The sequence below is a fragment of the Cyanistes caeruleus genome, chromosome 18, assembly GCF_971803275.1.
Source record: "Cyanistes caeruleus chromosome 18, bCyaCae1.hap1.1, whole genome shotgun sequence".
NCBI lineage: Eukaryota > Metazoa > Chordata > Aves > Passeriformes > Paridae > Cyanistes > Cyanistes caeruleus.
In genome coordinates this window covers 12,644,725-12,664,284 of record NC_141718.1, presented here as the reverse complement: position 1 = coordinate 12,664,284, position 19,560 = coordinate 12,644,725, and the positions used below count along the sequence as shown (strand labels likewise).

Here is a 19,560-nt window from a genome sequence, read left to right as displayed (position 1 = left end):
TGTTTTGTAGGCAGAGTTATTCCCAACCCTCAAATTATCTCCCTGCTCCAACTGCAGGGATTGTCTCTGCCCCCTGCAGACACAAAGGAGAAGTGGCCACTTCCCCCTGCAAAAACCTTCATTTCATTGGAAAACACTCAGCCCATCTTCATCCTCTGCTGATTTTGGGGCTTTTAATAAAATTTAAGTGTTTCCTAGAGGAGTGGGTGTCCCTCAACTCCCCAGACTCCTGCTGTTTAAAGTGCGATGCCCAAAACCACCCCACATAAAGTCACACACAGGAGTGAAGTGAACATGTCTTAAATATCACAGAATCATGGAATGGTTTGCATGGGAAGGGACTTTAAAGCTCATCCAGTGCCACCCCTGCCATGGCAGGGACACCTCCCACTGTCCCAGGGGGCTCCAAACCCCATCCAGCCCTGCCTTGGGTACTTCCAGAGATCCAAGGGAATCCACAAACTCCCTGGAAATCTGTGCCAGGGCCTCTTCTCCAACCCTTCCTGGGTCCTCTCCTCCCTCCCAGGAAAAGTCAGTGTCCTCGTGCCTCCATTGTTAGAAAACTTTTAGGATTTCCAAAAGGAAACCCATTCAGCACTTGAAACCTTCTCTGGGCAAGGGGATAACACTGGATCTTTACTTTTGCTCTGTGTGAATCAAAGAAAGAATTCCTGACATAGTAAAAAGTAAAGAAAAAAACCTAACAGTTATACTGGGAGGGATTTTCCTTCCTGACTGCGAAGAGCTCCAGCCCCTGGATATCACCAGGAAGCAGCACTGCAGGTCCTGAGCAGTTTAAGCCCCATCTCCAGGCTGCAAATCTCAAACCAGGGATGCCCAGAATCCAGCATGGTCTAAGGTCAACCACAAAGGCTGTCTGCAGAGAAACAGCTCCCTGAAGGCTCTTCAACAGCTCTGCCCAACAACTGGGATTTTTAACAGTTTGTTCCTGACTCCATTTATTTTATTTCTCTCAAAAATGCTGCTGGAGTGTGAGAAACTCCCACCTGTTCCACCTTGGTGACACTGAATCCCATGGTGGGTTTGTGTGCTCTGGAAATCTTGGATTCTTCAGTTACACAATTCACCCTCAAGAAGGAAATCAGTGGAATAACCAAAATATCACTGGTTTAGTGCAAACAGGCAGTTGGAAGAGCTCACACATGAGCTTTCCTTCACACTCCACCAGTTCTGCTCCCAGACTGCTGGGGGAACTTGGTTCATCCAGGAGCTCCATCCTGCAGCCAGGGGCTGGAGAGCAGAGACAGAACCTGGAGGGAATTTGAGGGTTTTTTTACTCCTTTCATTGTTTAAAGCCAGACATTCACCCTCCAGCAGATTTCTTCTGCACTGCTTACTGACAAGATGCCAAGGAAGGAAAGGGAGCAGGAAAATGCTCCTCTGGGTCAGGCTCCCCAGGGCAGAGAGGAAAGGAAGGGACCACTTGAGCTGCCTTAAAATGACAGAGCTACAGAAGGAGAAGTGGCTTAGCTGGGATTTCCAGAGCCAGTCACACAGACAGAGACGAGATCCATGGAATCCATCATTCCTTGCAGTCTGCAGGAATTACATTCAGGCAGGAGCCCTCTTCCAATGCTCCCCACGCAGCACTCAGGTAACTGAGTGCCCTGGGATGGCACTGCCTGCTCCACCTCACTGTCCATGGGAATGAGCTGTTCTCCTCCAGCAGGGAATCCTGCCAGGAACAAGCACAGCCTGCACCATTTCTGGGAAGAGGGAGCAGTGATGCTGGCTGTGTGCAGGGGCTGGCTGCAGGTCACAGCTCTGAACCTGGCAGCACTGGGAACACCAGCCTCCTCACCACCACACAATCCCAGGATCTCTGAGGCTGGAAAGGCCCTCCTGGGCCATCGAGTCCAGGCTGTGCCCAGCACCCACCTTGTCACCAGCCCAGAGCACTGAGTGCCACCTCCAGCCCCTCCTTGGACACTCCAGGGACAGGGACCACAAACCTCCCCGGCAGCCCCTTCCAGTGTTTTCCATGTGTTTTCAAACTTTCCATGAAGGAAACTTCTCCTGATATCCAGTCTGAACTTCCTCTTCATAAACCAACCTCCGTGGCTGGAAAACCTCCACCTGCAGCACCCAGAATCCTGGGCTTAAAAAGAATTAACAGCTTTTGTACTCCTCTATCCTCTCCCAAGTCAGTGCCAGCACTTTACACAATCAGATCTTGCTGCTGCTGTCTGTATCCAAGGGTTCAGCCCATGCTCCCTCCATCCAGGAGCTGAGGGATAAGCCAGTGTGCCACTGTGCTCCTAGATCCAACACCCACCACAGCCCCTCAGTCAGGCTCTGGCAGCAGTTTAAGCTCCTACCAGCACATTTCAGGGAGAATCCCAAATTGGGTGTTTATCATCTTGTCATGCTTTCAGCCCTCTCTGTTTTCCCTTCCCTTGCTCAGCTTTAACTGTAAATGAATACTTGAATTCCTCATGAATGAGTTACTGCCAGAGGGAGAGCTGCTCCCTGAGGAGACTCATTTTAAATTGGAAACACTCCTTAGAGCTAAATTTTTAGTTGAAGCTACAAATCTAATCACTGAGGTCAAAACTCCCTCGTTACCTATCTCCAGGAGCAGCATCCCTGCCAACATGATGTTATTACAGAACCACAAGAAGTCATTTTCCATGGGAAAAGGCAGGCTCAGCTGCTGCATCCATCCTTGGAGAAGTGGCTCTTCACTCCACGGTTTGTTTCACCTCCAGCATGGAGCTGGAGCTGGATCCCTGCTCCCAGGACAGGGCTCCTGCAGGAGAGGCTGCTGAGCCCACCCAGGGCACCAAATGTCCTCAGACCAGCAGGGCCAAGACCCCCCAGCAGACCTCCCAGGAGAAGCAGCATTCCATGAATCCCATCTCATCCCTCACCAATGGAGCCAACGGAGGAGACTCCAAATTATTACACAAGAGAGATTTTCCTCAAATAAAATAAAAAGCTGAGCAGAATAGAAGTGGCATTTTATCCTCTGCAAGTTGATCTTCACTCCCTAGAGTGACAATTTTAGCTTAAAGACTCCTAAAACTCCACAGGAATTCTAAATTTCCCCCGCGGATCAGGGGAAATACCCCAAAGGAGCCTCTGCTGGCATCAGATTCCAGCCCTGGGAGGAGTTGAGGCGCTGCAGGAGCACAGGAACCACAAGGTGCCAGCACAGCCCAGCTGGATGAGCCATTTCCAGCCCGGAATGTGTCGGTGCAGGGGGAATTTTGGGGTCCCCACATGCTGTGAGCAGCCCGAGGGCTCTGTCTGGAACTGGGAATGGGGCTGGAATGCTGCGAGAGGAGGAGCAGCTCTTCCCCACGGAAAAGCCGACTCTCCTGCCCTACTGCAGCGTCCAAGCAAGGTCTGGCTGGCAAATCCCTGTTTTCCAAGACATCCATTAAAGGCCAGCTGCAAAGTCAAGCACAGGCAGTAAATAATGTCGGCACCTCCAAGGCCGGGCTCTCCGCAGGGACAGCGCTTACGCAAGAGCTGGGAAACCTCACAGGAGCCAGGAATCGCTGGGAGCAGCCGGGAGAGGGCAGCCTGCTCCTGCTGCACGGCCTGAGACGGGAACACGAGCAAAGAACCCGGCTGGAGAGTGCCCGGCAGGAAAAGCCCTGCGGGAGCCGGTGCCGGGGGCTGGACACCAGCCCAGGTGTGGCCAAGGGCAGCGGGGCTGTCCCAGCCCTGGGGGGCAGCAGGAGCAGGGCAGGGCCCGTCCCCTGTGCTGGCCCTGCTGGGGCACCTCCAGTGCTGGGGCAGCTCTGGGACCCTCCTGACAAGAGAGCCCTGGAGGGGCTGCAGCGTGTCCAGGGCAGGGAACGGAGCTGGGGAAGGGGCTGGAGCCCCAGGAGCGGCTGAGGGAGCTGGGAAAGGGGCTCAGCCTGGAGAAAAGGAGGCTCAGGGGGCCCTTGTGGCTCTGCACAACTCCCTGCCAGGAGGGGACAGCCGGGGAGGGTCGGGCTCTGCTCCCAGGGAACAGGGACAGGAGGAGAGGGAACGGCCTCAGGCTGGGCCAGGGGAGGCTCAGGGTGAATTTTGGGAAATGTTTTTCATGGAAAGAGCTGTCCAGCCCTGGCACAGCTGCCCAGGGCAGGAGTGGATTTCCCATCCCTGAAGGGGTTTAGCAGCTCGGTGGATGTGGCACTTGGGGACATGGGGCAGTGGTGGCCTTGGCAGGGCTAAGGAATGGAGGGATTTGGGTGATCTCTGAGGGCTCTCCCAACCTAAACAATTCTGTGACTGTGGTATGCTCAGATATCCCACATCCCTTGTCCAGAGGGATGTCAGAACTCCCATGGGGATGGAAGCCACACATGGCTTTGCAGGTGCTCTGTTCCCTCAAGCTGTGATTCCCAGAAGTTCCCTGGCACCTGAGTAATGAATGAACATCCAACTCAAATTCCTTCATGTGCAGGGAGAACCCTGAGGGACTCCCTGTGCCAGGGTTGTACAGAGCTGTTGTACCCCACCACCAACCTAAATCCCATTTTCCCTTCTGTGGCCAGGAGCAGGAGCTGTTTGGCTTCATTAGGCACAAACACCACAAGGTTTCCTGCCAGACCCTCAATCCTCAGTGTCCAACAGCTCTGCCACCTCTGCCCCAGCCCAACCCTCCAGAGATGCTTCCAGACCCACTGAAGGATCAGTTTTCACTCAGTGACTCATTTTTACCTAGGAAGGACTGTTATTGTTTCCAGAGTTCAATCTTGATTTACCTCCAACAGCCTCTTCCTGTGCCAGGTAAAGAAAAAGCCCGTGGGAATTCTGAAAGACTGACAATAACAGTGAGATACTGAACTGACTCCCTGAGCTGGGAATCTCCCCCTTGCTGCTCCCAATTGTATGAAAATCCCTGCTGTGTTGATAATCATGGCATCAAAAACTACTTACAGGTGAAACTTGCCTTAAAAATCAGCACCCAGAGTCTACTCCCAGCACTGGGAGTTCAGGGCACAAGAGCCAGGGTGAGCAAGGACCTGGCTTTGTCCCCTTCCTGCAGCCCAATTTCCATGAGGACACCACACCCCCCCACCATACCACGAAACCCCTGTGCTGGAATTGTTCATCCCATGGGCAGAGACACCTTCCATTGTCCCAGGCTGCTCCAAACCCCTTCCAGCCTGGCCCTGGGCACTGCCAGGGATCCAGGGGCAGCCCCAGCTGCTCTGGGCACCCTGTGCCAGGGCCTGCCCACCCTGCCAGGGAACAATTCCTGCCCAATATCCCATCCATCCCTGCCCTCTGGCAGTGGGAAGCCATTCCCTGTGTCCTGTCCCTCCATCCCTTGTCCCAAGCCCCTCTCCATCTTTCTTGTAGGCACTCTCAGGTACTCTCATCCTTTAGTTCTCCCAGTGGATAAAGGTGATCTGTGTGTCCAGTTCCTTTTCATGTGTTGTTTTTCCACAAACCTGTAAAGCTTAGTTTGGGATTAAGGTTTTGCAGCATATAAATATGATGCATGCTCCTATTTTAGACAGCACTAGAAGTGCTTGAAAGTTTTGATATTATTTTTAGCACAAATATTTTTGAAAGTCTTCCCAAGCTAAACCTGGTGTGTCACTGGTACTTAGGGAAACCACATTTTTTGCCTGTTGTGAAAAATAACAAGTTTGTAGTATATGAAAGTGTTTTCTTGCTCAAACACCAAAGCCTTGTCACCAAGGGTGAGTCTCTCTTGGTTCCCTGCCAGGCAAGCACTGTGTATTCCCTGGGATCTTAAAAATCCCCCTTCCTGCGTGGGTGCAGAAGTGGGAAGGATGATCCTTGTTGTTCCTTCCCTGCTGCACTGGCTAATGTTGACTGGGTTTGTCATTTTTGGGAACTTTTCACTTGAGTTGGGATGAACTCAGGGCAGGTGGTAATGCGAAAGGACATAAAGGTGTCCCTGCCCATGGCAGGGGGTGGGACAAGATGAGCTTTAAGGTCCCTTCAACCCAAACCATTCCATGATTCTATGGCCCTGCAAAGGCTGTTTGAACCCCTTTGGCTGGAAGTTACAAAGCACCACTTGCAATTCCCCAAGGGAAATAATTAGCCCTGAGTTAAGGTGAAATGTGGGCACAGCTGCCCAGGGGTCACTGGTTTGGGCTTTGCAGCCTTGCCAAGTGACCTTGGGAAATTCTTTTATCAAAAAGATGTGTGGAAGGGAGAAGATTGTGTGGAAGCAACAAAAAAAAAGGCGCTGAGAATGACAGAAAGCAAACACTAACTTCTAAACAGCTGGAAAACACGGAATGATGGAAATCCCCTTACTCTGGCCACACATTCACAGTGTTTGGCCAGGGCACAGGGGGAAAGGGTCATAAATAATGAAATGAGGGCAAAAAGACATTTAAAGAAACACAGGAGATAGGAATGGGAGAAACACAAACCAGTAACACAGTCCACAGCAATTTTGGGAATAAGAATGGATTTGTGGTACCTACAAACATGGCACAGGAGAGACCATTCTGCTCTGGTATTTATCACTTTATCAGTTTATAACCAGTTTTTCCCTGCTATTTATCAGCTCCAGGAGTAGCACTATCCTCAGCACAGGAATTTATCCCTCTCTCACCCATATTTTTCTGGAGAAGAATCTGCTCTCCAACTTGCCATGGAGTGAACTGAGTCCTATGTGCACAATAGGATACTTTAGCCCCGGGGTTTTGCCCACTCTCCCAGCTCCCACAGGCATCAGGCAGGACTGAGCAAGAATCCAGAAGGATTTCTCCTCCTCCTCCTCCTGTTCCTGCACCAAACTCCTTCTGCATCAGCTCAGCCAAGAAAGGGCCTTTTCCTTCACCACAGCTGTCCCAGGTCACCCTGGTGAGGAAAGGAGGGGCCTGGTGTGGCAGTAGAGTTCAGAGAATCATGGAATCACTCAGGCTGGAAAAGCCCTCTGAGATCATCGAGTCCAACTCGATGCTCCCCAGTGCTGCCAAGGCCACCCACGTACCCAAGTGCCACATCCACATGTCTGTTAAATCCCCCCAGGAATGGGGACTCCACCATCTGGGCAGTCCGCTCCAAAGCCTGACCACCCTTTTCATGAAGGAATTTTCCCCAATATCCAACCTAAACCTCCCCCAGAATCCTCGTGCTGCACATCCCACCCTCCTCCTCCGGCAGTTTTCCTGAGCTCCGGCGTGGGCACGGAGCCTCCTGCCCACCCCTGCTCGGCTCCTGCTGCGCCAGCCCTTCCCAGAGCCTCGCCCCCACCACTCCTCTGCTCTGTCACGTTCCTGTGTTTATTTCCAGGGGGTTATTGCTGCAGCCTCACCTGGAATGTTGAAAACACGGGAGCCCAAAAAGCTCCACGGAGAAACTGCCACAGGGCCTGGCTCACCACACACAGCTGAATTCCAGCCCTGCTGAGGGACTTCAGGAGCCCTAAAACATTCCAAGAGGCTGCCAAGAGAGTGAAAGGACAGGGTGATTGCCAGAGAATGGAGCACCAGGATTCCCTGGGCAGTGGCACACGGCAGGGGAGGCAGGGGGGGATTTGCATCTGCCCTTGGGCAGGGGTAAGAGCAGCACTGGACAGCAGTAGGAGCTGTGACATCAATTCCCATCCCACTTCTGAATCACAGAATCCCAGAATGGGTTGGGTGGGAACTTAAAGCTTATCTAGTTCCCCTGCCATGGCAGCGACACCTCCCACTGTCCCAGGCTGCTCCAAGCCCCAATGTCCAGCCTGGCCTTGGACACTGCCAGGGATCCAGGGGCAGCCCCAGCTGCTCTGGGCACCCTGTGCCAGGGCCTGCCCACCCTGCCAGGGAACAATTCCTGCCCAATATCCCATCCATCCCTGCCCTCTGGCAGTGGGAAGCCATTCCCTGTGTCCTGTCACGGAATCATGGAATAGTTTAGGTTGGAAAGGACGTTAAAGTTCATCTTGTTCTAAGCCCTGCCATGGGCAGAGACAGCTTCCACTGGACCATGGGGACCATCCAGTGCTGAGGAGCAGCCACGGCTCCTTCGCTCACTCTGGAGGATGAGGCAGGAGCAGCAGGAATGGCCTAAATACTGCTGGCTGCTCTGAGCTCCTGCTGGAATGTTTAATTCGTGCTGTTATGTAAGTACTGTTTTCTGGGTTCCTTCGCTGGGAATGATTATCACGGATTACATCTGCAAAACAACAACAGCCAGCGTGGAGCGGTACCTGGGAACCACGGGAACAGCGGCACCACAGCAAGGAGGGAAGCTCAGTTCTGGGGTTACTCCATCCCCACATGCAAGTGGAGTGGAAAACAGCAGCAAGGGAATTAAAAACAGATTAGAAAAATAACAAGGCGGGGGAGGGAGGGGAGGGAGGGGAGGGAAGTGGTTCCTGGCTTGTGAAATAGAAAAATTCAAAGATCCCTCCCATCTTCCTCGTGTTTGCACCACCAGGAGCAGCCAGGAGAAGGGAGCAGTTGGAGGCTGTGTAGATAAGAGAACCCTACACTGGTTTGGGGTGGAAGGGACCTTAAAGCTCATCCAGTCCCACCTCCTGCCATGGCAGGGACACCTTCCACTGTCCCAGGCTGCTCCAAGCCCCATCCAGCCTGGCCTTGGGCACTTCCAGGGATCCAGGAGCCACAATTTCTCTGGGCACCCTGTGCCAGGGCCTCAGCACACTTACAGGGAACAATTTCTTCCCAGTATCCCATCTAACCTGTCACTCCAGGCCTTTGTCCAAAGTCCTTCTCCCTGGCACAGGTTCCCATGGACCCAGCCTGTCCAGATCCCTCTGCAAACCCTTCCTGCCCTCCAGCATCCCTGTGGCTGTGGCAGGAGGGGCTGAAGTGTTGGCTGCAGCTCACTGGGGTGGCTGAGATGGATCAACCCACCCCAATCCATCAGGAAACCGGGGAGCCAGAGCATCCTGCCAGCTGCAGGAGGAACACAAGTGAGAGCAGAAGGCACTGAGAGGAGTCAGGAATCATTAGGAACAGGAAATCCAAGCAAACAACTCCATCAGCAGCACCGTCAATTCTATTTCCCACAGCAGTAGCAGCTCCTGGCATAGTTAACAACAGCTGGCTATCCTGGGAAAATCCAGACTCCAAGGATAAAAAGACAATTAGAAGAGCAAGGTGACAGCGCTGGCAGCCAGTGCCTCCAGGCACGAGCCCTCCAGCACAGGGAAAACAGCTCACTGTGCCCGGGAAGCTCAGGGAGGAGGGGAAGAGGGAATGCTGTTGTCAAAAGAGCTGGGAATAGCTGGACTGTTACAGGCAACAATGACAGGGATTGTCCTATCCTGCCACAACCCCAGCAGAGCCACAAGCCAAGGCCACCTGGCCAGGAGCTTCTGTGAGGCCGGGGGGAGCAACAAGGGGATAATTCATGGAATGGGACAGGGAAGGTGCCAGATGCTTTGCAGTGTCACAGGCCCAACTCAAAATGGCTTTTGCAAACAAAACCCCTGCCTTGGAAAAAGAACAAAAGCCAGCCAAAATTAGTTGAGTGATAAAAGTGACATTATCAGTGAGTGATTAAAGGGAACACTGAGGAATAATTAATTATGACTATTTTTTAATGCTGCCATAAAGGCTGGATCTGGAATGCTGAAGGGGAACTCCTTGCTGGCTTGAGCTGCCCCTTGGCTTCTACCCACCCAACTGCAGCCCAACCCTGCAGTGGGATCCCCACAGCTCCAGGGTCCCTGTCCAGAGCTGGATTTTCCCTTCCCACTCTACTGTAACTGGAATTCACCCCAGGACCAGAGCAGAGGGCATCACCTGCACAACCAACCCTCCTCCTCCCCCTTGCTCAGAGGTTCCACCCTCCTGCAGACCACAGAAAGCCCCCAAAAGCAATTCCTCCCTGTTTTTCAAGAAGAAAACAATGGATTGAGGCAGGAGGAATAACCAGTTAACCCAAGTAATCACCCCCATTATCACTGACCCACACCACAGGGTGTTGGTTTTGAAGTGAATCCTCCCCCTGGTGCTACAAGGTGAACCTAAAACCTCAGGAGATTCCATCCCTTCCCCAGCAAGCAAACTGCAATTGGTATTTTGGAAACAGGATACTGGTTCCTCTGGGCACTGATCCTTCACAGTCAGAGCTGTGGTGCACAAGGAGCCCCCAGGTCACATTCCATACACAGCCAGTTACAGCTTGTACCCCAAGGGATGAAATTGTGCCCAAATCTGTTGAGTCTCCCTGGATTTTCTGGCTCTCGGCAGCAAGTGCCACCATTTAATTGGATGTTGTACAAAATATTAATTATTCTTGCTCCATTTATGACCTGTTAATTCCCTCCTTTCTCTTGTTATAAGCACTCATCCCCAAATTTTCCTAGACTCAGACATTCACAGAAATGTTGAGGCTGGAAAAGACCTTTAAGATCAGTCTAACCATTAATCTAGAACTACCAAGGCCACCAATAACCCATGTCCCCAAGTGCCACATCCACCCCTTCAGAGATGGGGATCCACCCCTGCCCTAGGCAGCTGTGCCAGGGCTGGACAGCTCTTTCCATGAAAAACATTTCCCAAAATTCACCCTGAGCCTCCCCTGGCGCAGCCTGAGGCCGTTCCCTCTCCTCCTGTCCCTGTTCCCTGGGAGCAGAGCCCGACCCTCCCCGGCTGTCCCCTCCTGGCAGGGAGTTGTGCAGAGCCACAAGGGCCCCCTGAGCCTCCTTTTCTCCAGGCTGAGCCCCTTTCCCAGCTCCCTCAGCCCCTCCTGGGGCTCCAGCACATTTCCTGCACCACTGACTATCATCCATGCAGCACCTTCAGCTGTCCCTCTCCCAGATGAAAAATTTACTTTCCATCATCCTCCTTCCCTTGTCAGAGGAGCTCTTATTTCTCTGGTTAATCTTGTGCCTGTTTGGTTGTTTGGGTTTTCTTTTCAAGTTCTGCTGAAAACCCTGTGAGCCACTGTGAGAAGAGACAGGGCTTCTCTAGGAAAGAGATCACAGCAGCACACAGAGCAAACCTTCCTTCCTTCTTTTCCACTCTGATTATCAATTCCCAGTTTTAATGCTGCACTGACTCCAGCCTCAGCCAAAGGAACCAGATGCCTCTGAGAGTGGCTGGCAGGTGAATTGTTCTTGGCACAGATAGCAGCACTGACCTGTCCAGTGAACTCCTGGATTTCAGCACCATGAACACCAAAATCACTTTCTGGAATCTGCTCTGGATCAGGAGAGCATTGGAATTACAACACGGCTTCCACCCTCTCTCCTGCCAGGAATCCCCAAGCAAGGAACCAAAAGGAGTCACCAACTCCCTTTCCAAGCAGCCCAAGCCCATTTTGGGGAGTTTTCCTAGTGCTTAAAATACCAAGAACAGATTTCCACCCTTCCCTTGTACACTTTTCCAAAGACCCTCTTATTACAGAGCCAAGAGAACAATCCTCATATATTCAGCAATCATATAATTCCTGGATGTCATGATACTGCTCTAAAAAGAAAGGATAGTTTTGTATCTATTTTTGTATTTGTTTGAAGAAAATCCACCACCTACAGTCACCAAATACAGAGGGTGAATGCAGAAATCTGATTTTCAGGCCAGGTAATAACACAGGGCCACAGCCAGTGCTGATAAAAGCAGGTGATGGAGCTGGATGTGGACAAATTGAGTTTACTACAACTTTCCCAACACTTTGCAATCCCACCTAGAAAAAGGAATGCCAGGTTTGGCTGAGCAGAGCTTGGTCTGGGATGGGACTGTCCTGTCCTCCTGTCACACTCTGCATGGAGGAATTAAGCACATGTGCTAATTGAGGAGAGAGATAAGCCAGCAGCTCAGCTCTGCTCTCACTTTCTGCCGCTAATCCGTGCAGAATCCCTGGGCAGGTTTCTCCCTGGGAAGCAGGATGAGGACAGGGAGCTCAGGTCACATCTCCCAGTACCAAGGTCCCAGGTCCCAGCTCGTTACCAAAATACTCCTGACTCCAGAGTGGGCAGAGGGGAAACCAGAGCTCCCCCATGCACAGAACAGCAAAGTCTCCCACCCCGTATTGGTCTGGGGACAGGTTTGCTGTTAAAAACAGATATGAAAAGCAGTCCTGTGAATGGCCACTGTGGGTGCACAGCTTCAGCCAGCAGCTGAGTTAAAAACACTTCCACAGCTGCTCAATTCAGGAGAACTCCTGGGGGAAAAACCCTTTTCATCGACCCCAAAATGGTGACCCAGCAGTGAAGATATGGGCAGCAATTTGCCAGTCCTTCGACCCACCAAATTTCCCATCAAATCCCAAATGCCCTGACAGCACTGGGATCACTGATTCCTGCAGAAACAGTGAATAAAATCCCAGCTCATGATCCAGAAGCTTTCTGGATCAGGAGAGCATTGGAATAGGTGATTGATTGAACCACCACAATTGAAGGGTGGTTCAAGGCTGAGCGGTGCAGTCGACACAACAGAAGGATGGGGACATCCAGGGGGGTGGAAAGCTGGAGAGGGCCCAGGAGAACCTCACAAGGTTCAACAAGTCCAAGTGCCAGGTCCTGCATCCAGGTCAGGGCAATCCCAGCTGTGAGCACAGTCTGGGAGAGTAATTCCTTGAGAGCAGCCCTGGGGACAAGACTTTGGGGTGCAGCTGGGTGAGGGCTGCCATGCCCTGGCTCTGAAACCCCCCTGCCCTGGGCTGAGCCCCAGTGTGGGCAGTGGCTGGGGGGGGATTCTGTCCCTCTGCCCCACTCAGGTGAGACCTCACCTGCAGACCTGCCCCAGCCCTGGGGCCCTGCACAGGAGGGACCTGGAGCTGCTGGAGCCAGTCCAGAGGAGGCCATGGAGCTGCTCCAAGGGCTGGAGCCAGGCTGGGAGAGCTGGGGGTGTTCACCAGGAGAGAAGGCTCCAGGGACACCTCAGAGTCCCTTCCAGGGCCTAAAGCAACTCCAGGAGAGCTGGAGAGGGACTGGGGACAAGGGATGGAGGGACAGGACACAGGGAATGGCTTCCCACTGCCAGAGGGCAGGGATAGATGGAATATTGGGAAGAAACTCTTCCCTGTGAGGGTGGTGAGGAGAGGTGTCTCTGAAGCAGGCAGGGCAGCAGGCAGTGCCCATGAGCACAGATGGCCACAAGGATGCTCTCTGTGTCCTTTCCCAGAATGACAGACAGCATCAGAAACAAACCTGCCCCCTCTGCCACCCTCTCCCCACCTTCTGGCCTCCCAGAGCCATGGATGCTCCTCCTTGAGAGCACAAATCCCTTCAGCTGCTTCACCACCCTTTGCACTCCTCAGAGCCCACCTGGGCTCTGCAGAGCAGCCCTGGGGGAGCACACAGATTTTGGGTATCCCTCAGGAAAAGAGTGGGCAACTCAGACAATTCTGCACATGAGCAGACTTGAAGGACTGGGGATTTCTACAGCAAATCCAGAACTTCTTCCCTTTACTTGTAAACATCCAACCCAGTAGGGGCACAACATCAGGAATTCTATTTTGATTCAAGCCAAACACACAGTCACTCTTTACTATAATTAAAAGATCTCTAATTGGGACCATCAGGCAGGTGAACATTAAGGCATAAATTAATTCACTGATGTGCTCAGCTCTACCTCCACAGCACAGGATTCAGCGCCCATTTACAGTGTCTTATCCCCTCTGATGAGATCAGGAAAGCTTGGAAAAGCAGGAATCTGGTGCAGATTTTCTCTCCCATCAGCTCCATGGCCTGGACCAGAGCTGAGTCAGCAGAGCCACAGGGAAGCGCAGTCACAGCCACAGCACTGCTCTCAGCCCAGAGAGCCCAGAGCCAGAGCTCAGCACAGCCAGGCTCTGCATTTGCTATTTTTATGGGCAGACACAAACCAAAATAGCTGTGCCTGACTCAGGAGGCAGCGTGGCTGACAGCCCCTGTGACCGCTCCACCCAGCACTGCCACAGCCCTACGGTCCCAAAGGGAAGGTAAAGCCACACACCACATCTCCAGGAGATCCTTTCCCACACCTCCCTCTCCAGATCCTTCTCCACACACCCACCCAGCTAAAGGACTCGACAGTCCCCACAGGCACCTCAGTGCAGCCATGGCCAGCACAGAGTCCCACCTGCCCAGCTAAACAAGCGTGCCCAGAAACTCTCCCCTTCTCCTGGATCAGCTGGGCTCTCTGTCAGTATTTGCATATTCCAGAGCTGGAATTTTAAGGGACAGAAAGTTCACAGCACTTGAAAGTCACAGAATGGTTTGGGCTGGGACTTTGAATATCAAGTACTCCAACTCCCTGCCATGGTAGGAACACCTCCCACTGTCCCAGGCTGCTCCAAGCCCCAATGTCCAACCTGGCCTTGGGCACTGCCAGGGATCCAGGGGCAGCCCCAGCTGCTCTGGGCACCCTGTGCCAGGGCCTGTCCACCCTGCCAGGGAACAATTCCTTCCCAATATCCCATCCATCCCTGCCCTCTGGCAGTGGTAAGCCATTCCCCCTTGCCCTGGCACCCCTGTCCCAAGTCCCTCTCCATCTCTCCTGGAGCTCCTGCAGGCACTGGAAGGTGCTTTAAGGTCTCCTGGAGCCTTCTCTTCTCCATTTCTGAAGTTTGTTTACTGCAGCTTGAAGCTGTGTGTGCTTGAAGAAAACCCAATGTTAACCCCAGAAGCATTGAAATACAGACTCACAGAATCATTGAAGTATTTCTAAAATATTCTGTTTGTCAAGCCTAGCTGACCCAACTGACCCATTACGGAGCAGAACAAGGTGACCCTGGGGAGGAGCTCTGGACCAGGCACAGGGCTCTGACAGCTTTACGAAGTGTAGCTGTCCCAAACCTACTCCAATAAACACCACAACAAAGGGATAGAAGGAGAGATGCACACGGAAACAGCTCAGCTAAATATCTGTGTCATTCATCCACCAAACCTCCCCAAGCTATGGAACACCATCCACGTGGTGCCCAGGCCTCTGACCACAGCATTTACAGCATTCCCAGCACAAAGTCTCCAAGAGAAAGACTCGTCATTCTGCCTTCCAGAAGCAGCATCATTAGCTCATTGTTACTGCCTCTCCACAATTTACAGCCATTCCCAGACCTGCTCAGAGTTGCCCAGGCAGCTGAGATACCACAGGTGTAGCAGGGCTGTGTCCAACCCTTTGTGTCCCTGGGAGACCATCAGCAACTCCCAGCTATGTGTGAAACCATACCTGGGTGGGTTCTGCACCATTTAACAAGCCCAGGAGAGCTGGGTGACCAGGAGGAGCTGGAAGGCTCTGGCTGCCCATCAGGTGCACCGTACCTGACTGGTTGTTCCGCATGCGGATGGCCTTGGCCTTGGCCAGCTCCAGGGCCGTGACCCAGCGCTGCCTCTCCACCTCCGAGTTGGCCTTCAGGTGATAGGTCCTGCCCCCGTTGGACAGCACGATGTTGCACGAGTCCTCCGTGTCGATGTGGGCCGTGGACAGGTTGATGGTGCCTCGGCACGTGTGAGCCATCTCCGCCTGCGTCCTGCACAGCAACAGAGGGACAAGAAAGTGTCAGTGCCTCTGTACCTGACCCCAGAACGCCTCCAAGGCACCTTTCTGCACAGCACAGACCTGTGGAGACATCCTGAGCTGGCAGCACTCACATCCAATCCACTAAAGCTGGAAAAGATGGACAAACAGAGAAACAAGGACAGGCTGAGGTGTTTAGATGGAGCAGGTTCCCTTGGAGGAGCAACACCCCATCATTCCTTACACATTCACGTCCCACTGTGTCCACTGCTTCTGGCTGCTCTAAAAGCAAAGTTACCAACTATGCAACACTGGCTTTCTCATCTCATTTCCACAGCTGCTTTTCTCTCTTCTCCCAGCTGTCCCAGCTCCAGAATCCAGCATTTTGTGGCTCTTTATGCCCTCTCCATTCCATCATTGTTTTTGTCCAAGTGTGCTTAGACCTCGTATGTCCCAGCCCTGGGGGGCAGCAGGAGCAGGGCAGGGCCCGTCCCCTGTGCTGGCCCTGCTGTGGCACCTCCAGTGCTGGGGCAGCTCTGGGACCCTCCTGACAAGAGAGCCCTGGAGGGGCTGCAGCGTGTCCAGGGCAGGGAACGGAGCTGGGGAAGGGGCTGGAGCCCCAGGAGCAGCTGAGGGAGCTGGGAAAGGGGCTCAGCCTGGAGAAAAGGAGGCTCAGGGGGCCCTTGTGGCTCTGCACAACTCCCTGCCAGGAGGGGACAGCCGGGGAGGGTCGGGCTCTGCTCCAAGGGAACAGGGACAGGAGGAGAGGGAACGGCCTCAGGCTGGGCCAGGGGAGGCTCAGGTTGGACATAAGGAGGAGTTTCTGCATGGAAAGCGTGGTCAGGCCTTGGCACGGGCTGCCCAGGGAGGTTTGGAGTCCCCATCCCTGGAGGGATTTAACAGCCATGTGGATGTGGCACTTGGGGACATGAGGCAGTGGTGGCATTGCCGGTGGCAGGTTAATGACTGACCTCAATGATCTCAAAGGGTTTTCCAACCTCAAGGATTCTGTAATTCCACATGAACATCAGAGCAAGGAGCTTTTCCAGGCACAGCCTAGAGCTGCTCCAGGAAGCGCTGGTGATCAAGTTCATTACAGGATGGAGATACGGCCCCTCCCAGGGAAGAGTGGGCAGTAATCCAGGGATACCCACTGCCAACCTGATTCCTGCTTGTTATACAGATGGCAACCACTCTGCCTCACCAGGAACTCAAATCCTCAAACCTCCCAAACATCTCAATGACATCTCTCACCTGCTCTGCCCTGACACTGCTTTGTGGGACAGATTTATTGCAGGGCCAAACCTGACATGAAATCCTCCTGGTGCCTCCTAAAGACTTCGAGTTTGTGTCTCTCAGCACCACAGGGTAAGTTCAGACCCAGTGCACAGCATGGTTACACTTTTTGCAGGGGATGACTTGGCTCCAAAGGAATCAAGCCCAGATTTTCATTCCCAAGTGATCCCTTCACACTGCAGCACATACATTCCCAGAAGGGATCTCTTCATACCTTGAGAGAGCTGCTAAAATAATTTTCTCTTGTCCTCAAAGCCAAGGTCTCCAAGGTGACTGCACTAAATCAACTCCAGATGTTCAAAGAGTTTCCCAAGAAAACGGGGATGTTGCTCTCCCAGCTCCCTTCCCGTGCCAATCCACATTGGAAATCAATTCCTATCAATCAGCACCCACACACGAGGCAGGCACCTGACCCAGCCTGGAGCCAACAGCGATCTCCTATGTCCACACATGGGGAAAGAAGCAGAGGTGCCCTTCAGAGCCCTCATGGTCAGCTGGATCTGCTTATTCACCGCTCACACTCGGCTCTTGCATAACGTGATCCCGGCAGATTTCCCGGTTCTCCCCTTCCCGCAGCGCTCGGAGCACTGAGTTTGGAGAGCACCTGGCTGAGGGAGGTTAAACGTGGACATGGAGCACACAGAGGTGGCGGCGGCTGAGCCTCCGGGATTTTTTAGCTCTGAGAGGGAGCAAAAACCGCTGGGATTCGCTCTCGGAGAGCCAAAATTAGAGCTGTGCAGGGGAGGCTGGGGGGAATGACAGCCTTGGAGAGAGTCCTGGCCAGGACACACCACAGAGAAAAAATATCCCAAAATACCACAGAGAGGACTAAAACACCCACCCAACCAACCAGGGGACAGCAAACATCATCATATCAACACCTGTATGTCCCTTTTCCCAGAAGCAAGATCCCAAAGCATCAGGACACACTCCATGTGTCATGGAGTTACTTGACCTTTAAGGGAGTTGGAGTTGCTGGGAAGTGCTTGGAGTCTTTTCTCCTGACCAATTATCGGTCACTGCTGGGAACTGACAGCAGTTTAGGCCATTAAAAAGTGGGATCAACTTGTGAACCCTACCTTAAAGTGTAAAAGCAGAGCTCTCTGGGCTCTCTTTGTTTTCTGGCTGTGGAGGGTGGCGGAGCTCCAGGCCTCCCGTTCCCTGCCCAGGCCATGGCGCCGGGCGGGGACTGGGCCGGGCCTGCCGCGGCTCCCGGCCGGGAGATGGGGGGGCCTGGGGAAGGTTTTCCTCGGGCCTGGGCCAGGCCGAGCCGATCTCTGGCTCGGCTGCAGGTTTTGCTGTAACTAATTCACTAGAAACTGCTGAGTGAAGAAGGAGAGAGGCTCAGAACCTGCAGCAAGCGGAGACAGCCACACTCTCCAGAGCAGCTATGAGGAACCTTCCATCGCAGACGGCTCCAGCTCCTGTTCAGCAGAGATCACCGAACCACCTACAAAAGCCTGGGCAAGATTTTAACTCTTTCATTACCCAGATGAGACTTACGGATTAATCTTTTTATCCAGAGAAAGAGAGAGAGAGAGATCAACATGAAAAGAGACTTTATAAACTACCAGTGACAGGAAAGAAAAGAAGCTTCAGGAAAGGTAGAGAATTAAGAAGATGCTTTAATTAAGCTGAAATATCTCCCTGTTGAAACTATGGAGATGGACAATGAAGTCCTGAAAAGAACTCCTTTAATTCATGATACAGGATCTAGAGAGGAATAGTGTTCAAAGTGTAAATTTGAGTAAAAAGTAGAGTAATTATGGTATAGTGAAGTGCTGGGAGATTTGAAGCCTTGAGAGGCAATGAGAAAACTATTTTCTGGTGAAGCTCACACAAACAGATGAAGAAGACTTTTTTGCCTTTGAATAACTTATCCTTAAAAATGCTATCTCTAGACTCATGGCCCATACACACTTCAGAGTGATGTGAAAATGGGAGGAGTGAACTCTAATAATAGCAACTCTGGGCAGCTAACATTAGGGCAATGGAAAACTATAACAAAAATAGTTTTCTTGTGAGAAACTCCATAAATTAACAGGAAGAAACTTCTGTTTCTCTACAAAGACTGGTGAAAAGACTGTAGCAAGAATTGGGACTGTTTTAACCATCAAAGTTCCAAGTTTTTTGTTTGTTTTTCGATGATTCTGTTGTCATGTGAACAAGGGAATAGTGGGTAGATAGGGGATGGAAAGATTTTTTCTGGAAGTTTATTCTGGTGTTATTATTGTAGTTTGTCAATAAACTTTCTTTTTTTTTTCCTTTTAAGTTTTATGCCTGTTTTGCTCTTGTTCTAATCCATATCTCACAGCAAGAAATTAGTAATTTTCTTAGTTATTGGTTTAAAACCACGACACCATGGAAGCCCTGAGTGATTGGCCCAAGGCAACACTGGCCAGCCCAGGCAGCCAGCTCCAGACAGAGCAGGACAGGAATCATGGAGAGATATCCCCAAAATCAGGTTTGTGGCAAGACCAGTGCTGTTATGGATGTGCTAAGATCATCAGAGAGAGGATTCCTTACTCTAAAACCATTGATAGCTTTTACCACGATGCCAGCAAGACCCTATTTCAGCTCTCCAACCTCCTCTGGATGCACAGGTCCCAATTCCCCCATGGATTTTGTCCAAGCCAGCAGATGTTGCTATTCTAAATATATTTTTTCCTTTTTTATTTCAACAGAATCATCGAAATTTCAGACTGGTGAAAATCCTGGCATCTCCATCACCTACCCTACCCACCAGCCCCACACAGCTCTTGTATCCCAGCCACTCACAGTGACAGGTTTTGCAAAAATCTTGAAAGATTTTCTTTTTAAAATATTATTTATAGCACTTCTCTCTTTTTTGACTGAAAAAGCTGCTCCAGCTCCTTAACACCACAAATCTAAACACAGAGCTTGACAA

The 19,560-nt window shown here is 52.0% G+C and overlaps 1 protein-coding gene across 9 annotated transcripts in view; it reads right to left on the bottom strand.

Annotated features, from left to right (window-relative positions):
- Nucleotides 1–19,560, bottom strand: part of OSBP2 (oxysterol binding protein 2) — a 92,429-nt gene that overhangs the window by 49,925 nt on the left and 22,944 nt on the right. For all 9 annotated transcript variants that reach the window (XM_023937778.2, XM_086856640.1, XM_086856641.1 and 6 more), the window contains one exon: nucleotides 15,161–15,369. In XM_023937778.2, the coding sequence (XP_023793546.2) occupies nucleotides 15,161–15,369 (209 nt within the window). The remainder of the gene's footprint in view (nucleotides 1–15,160; nucleotides 15,370–19,560) is intronic.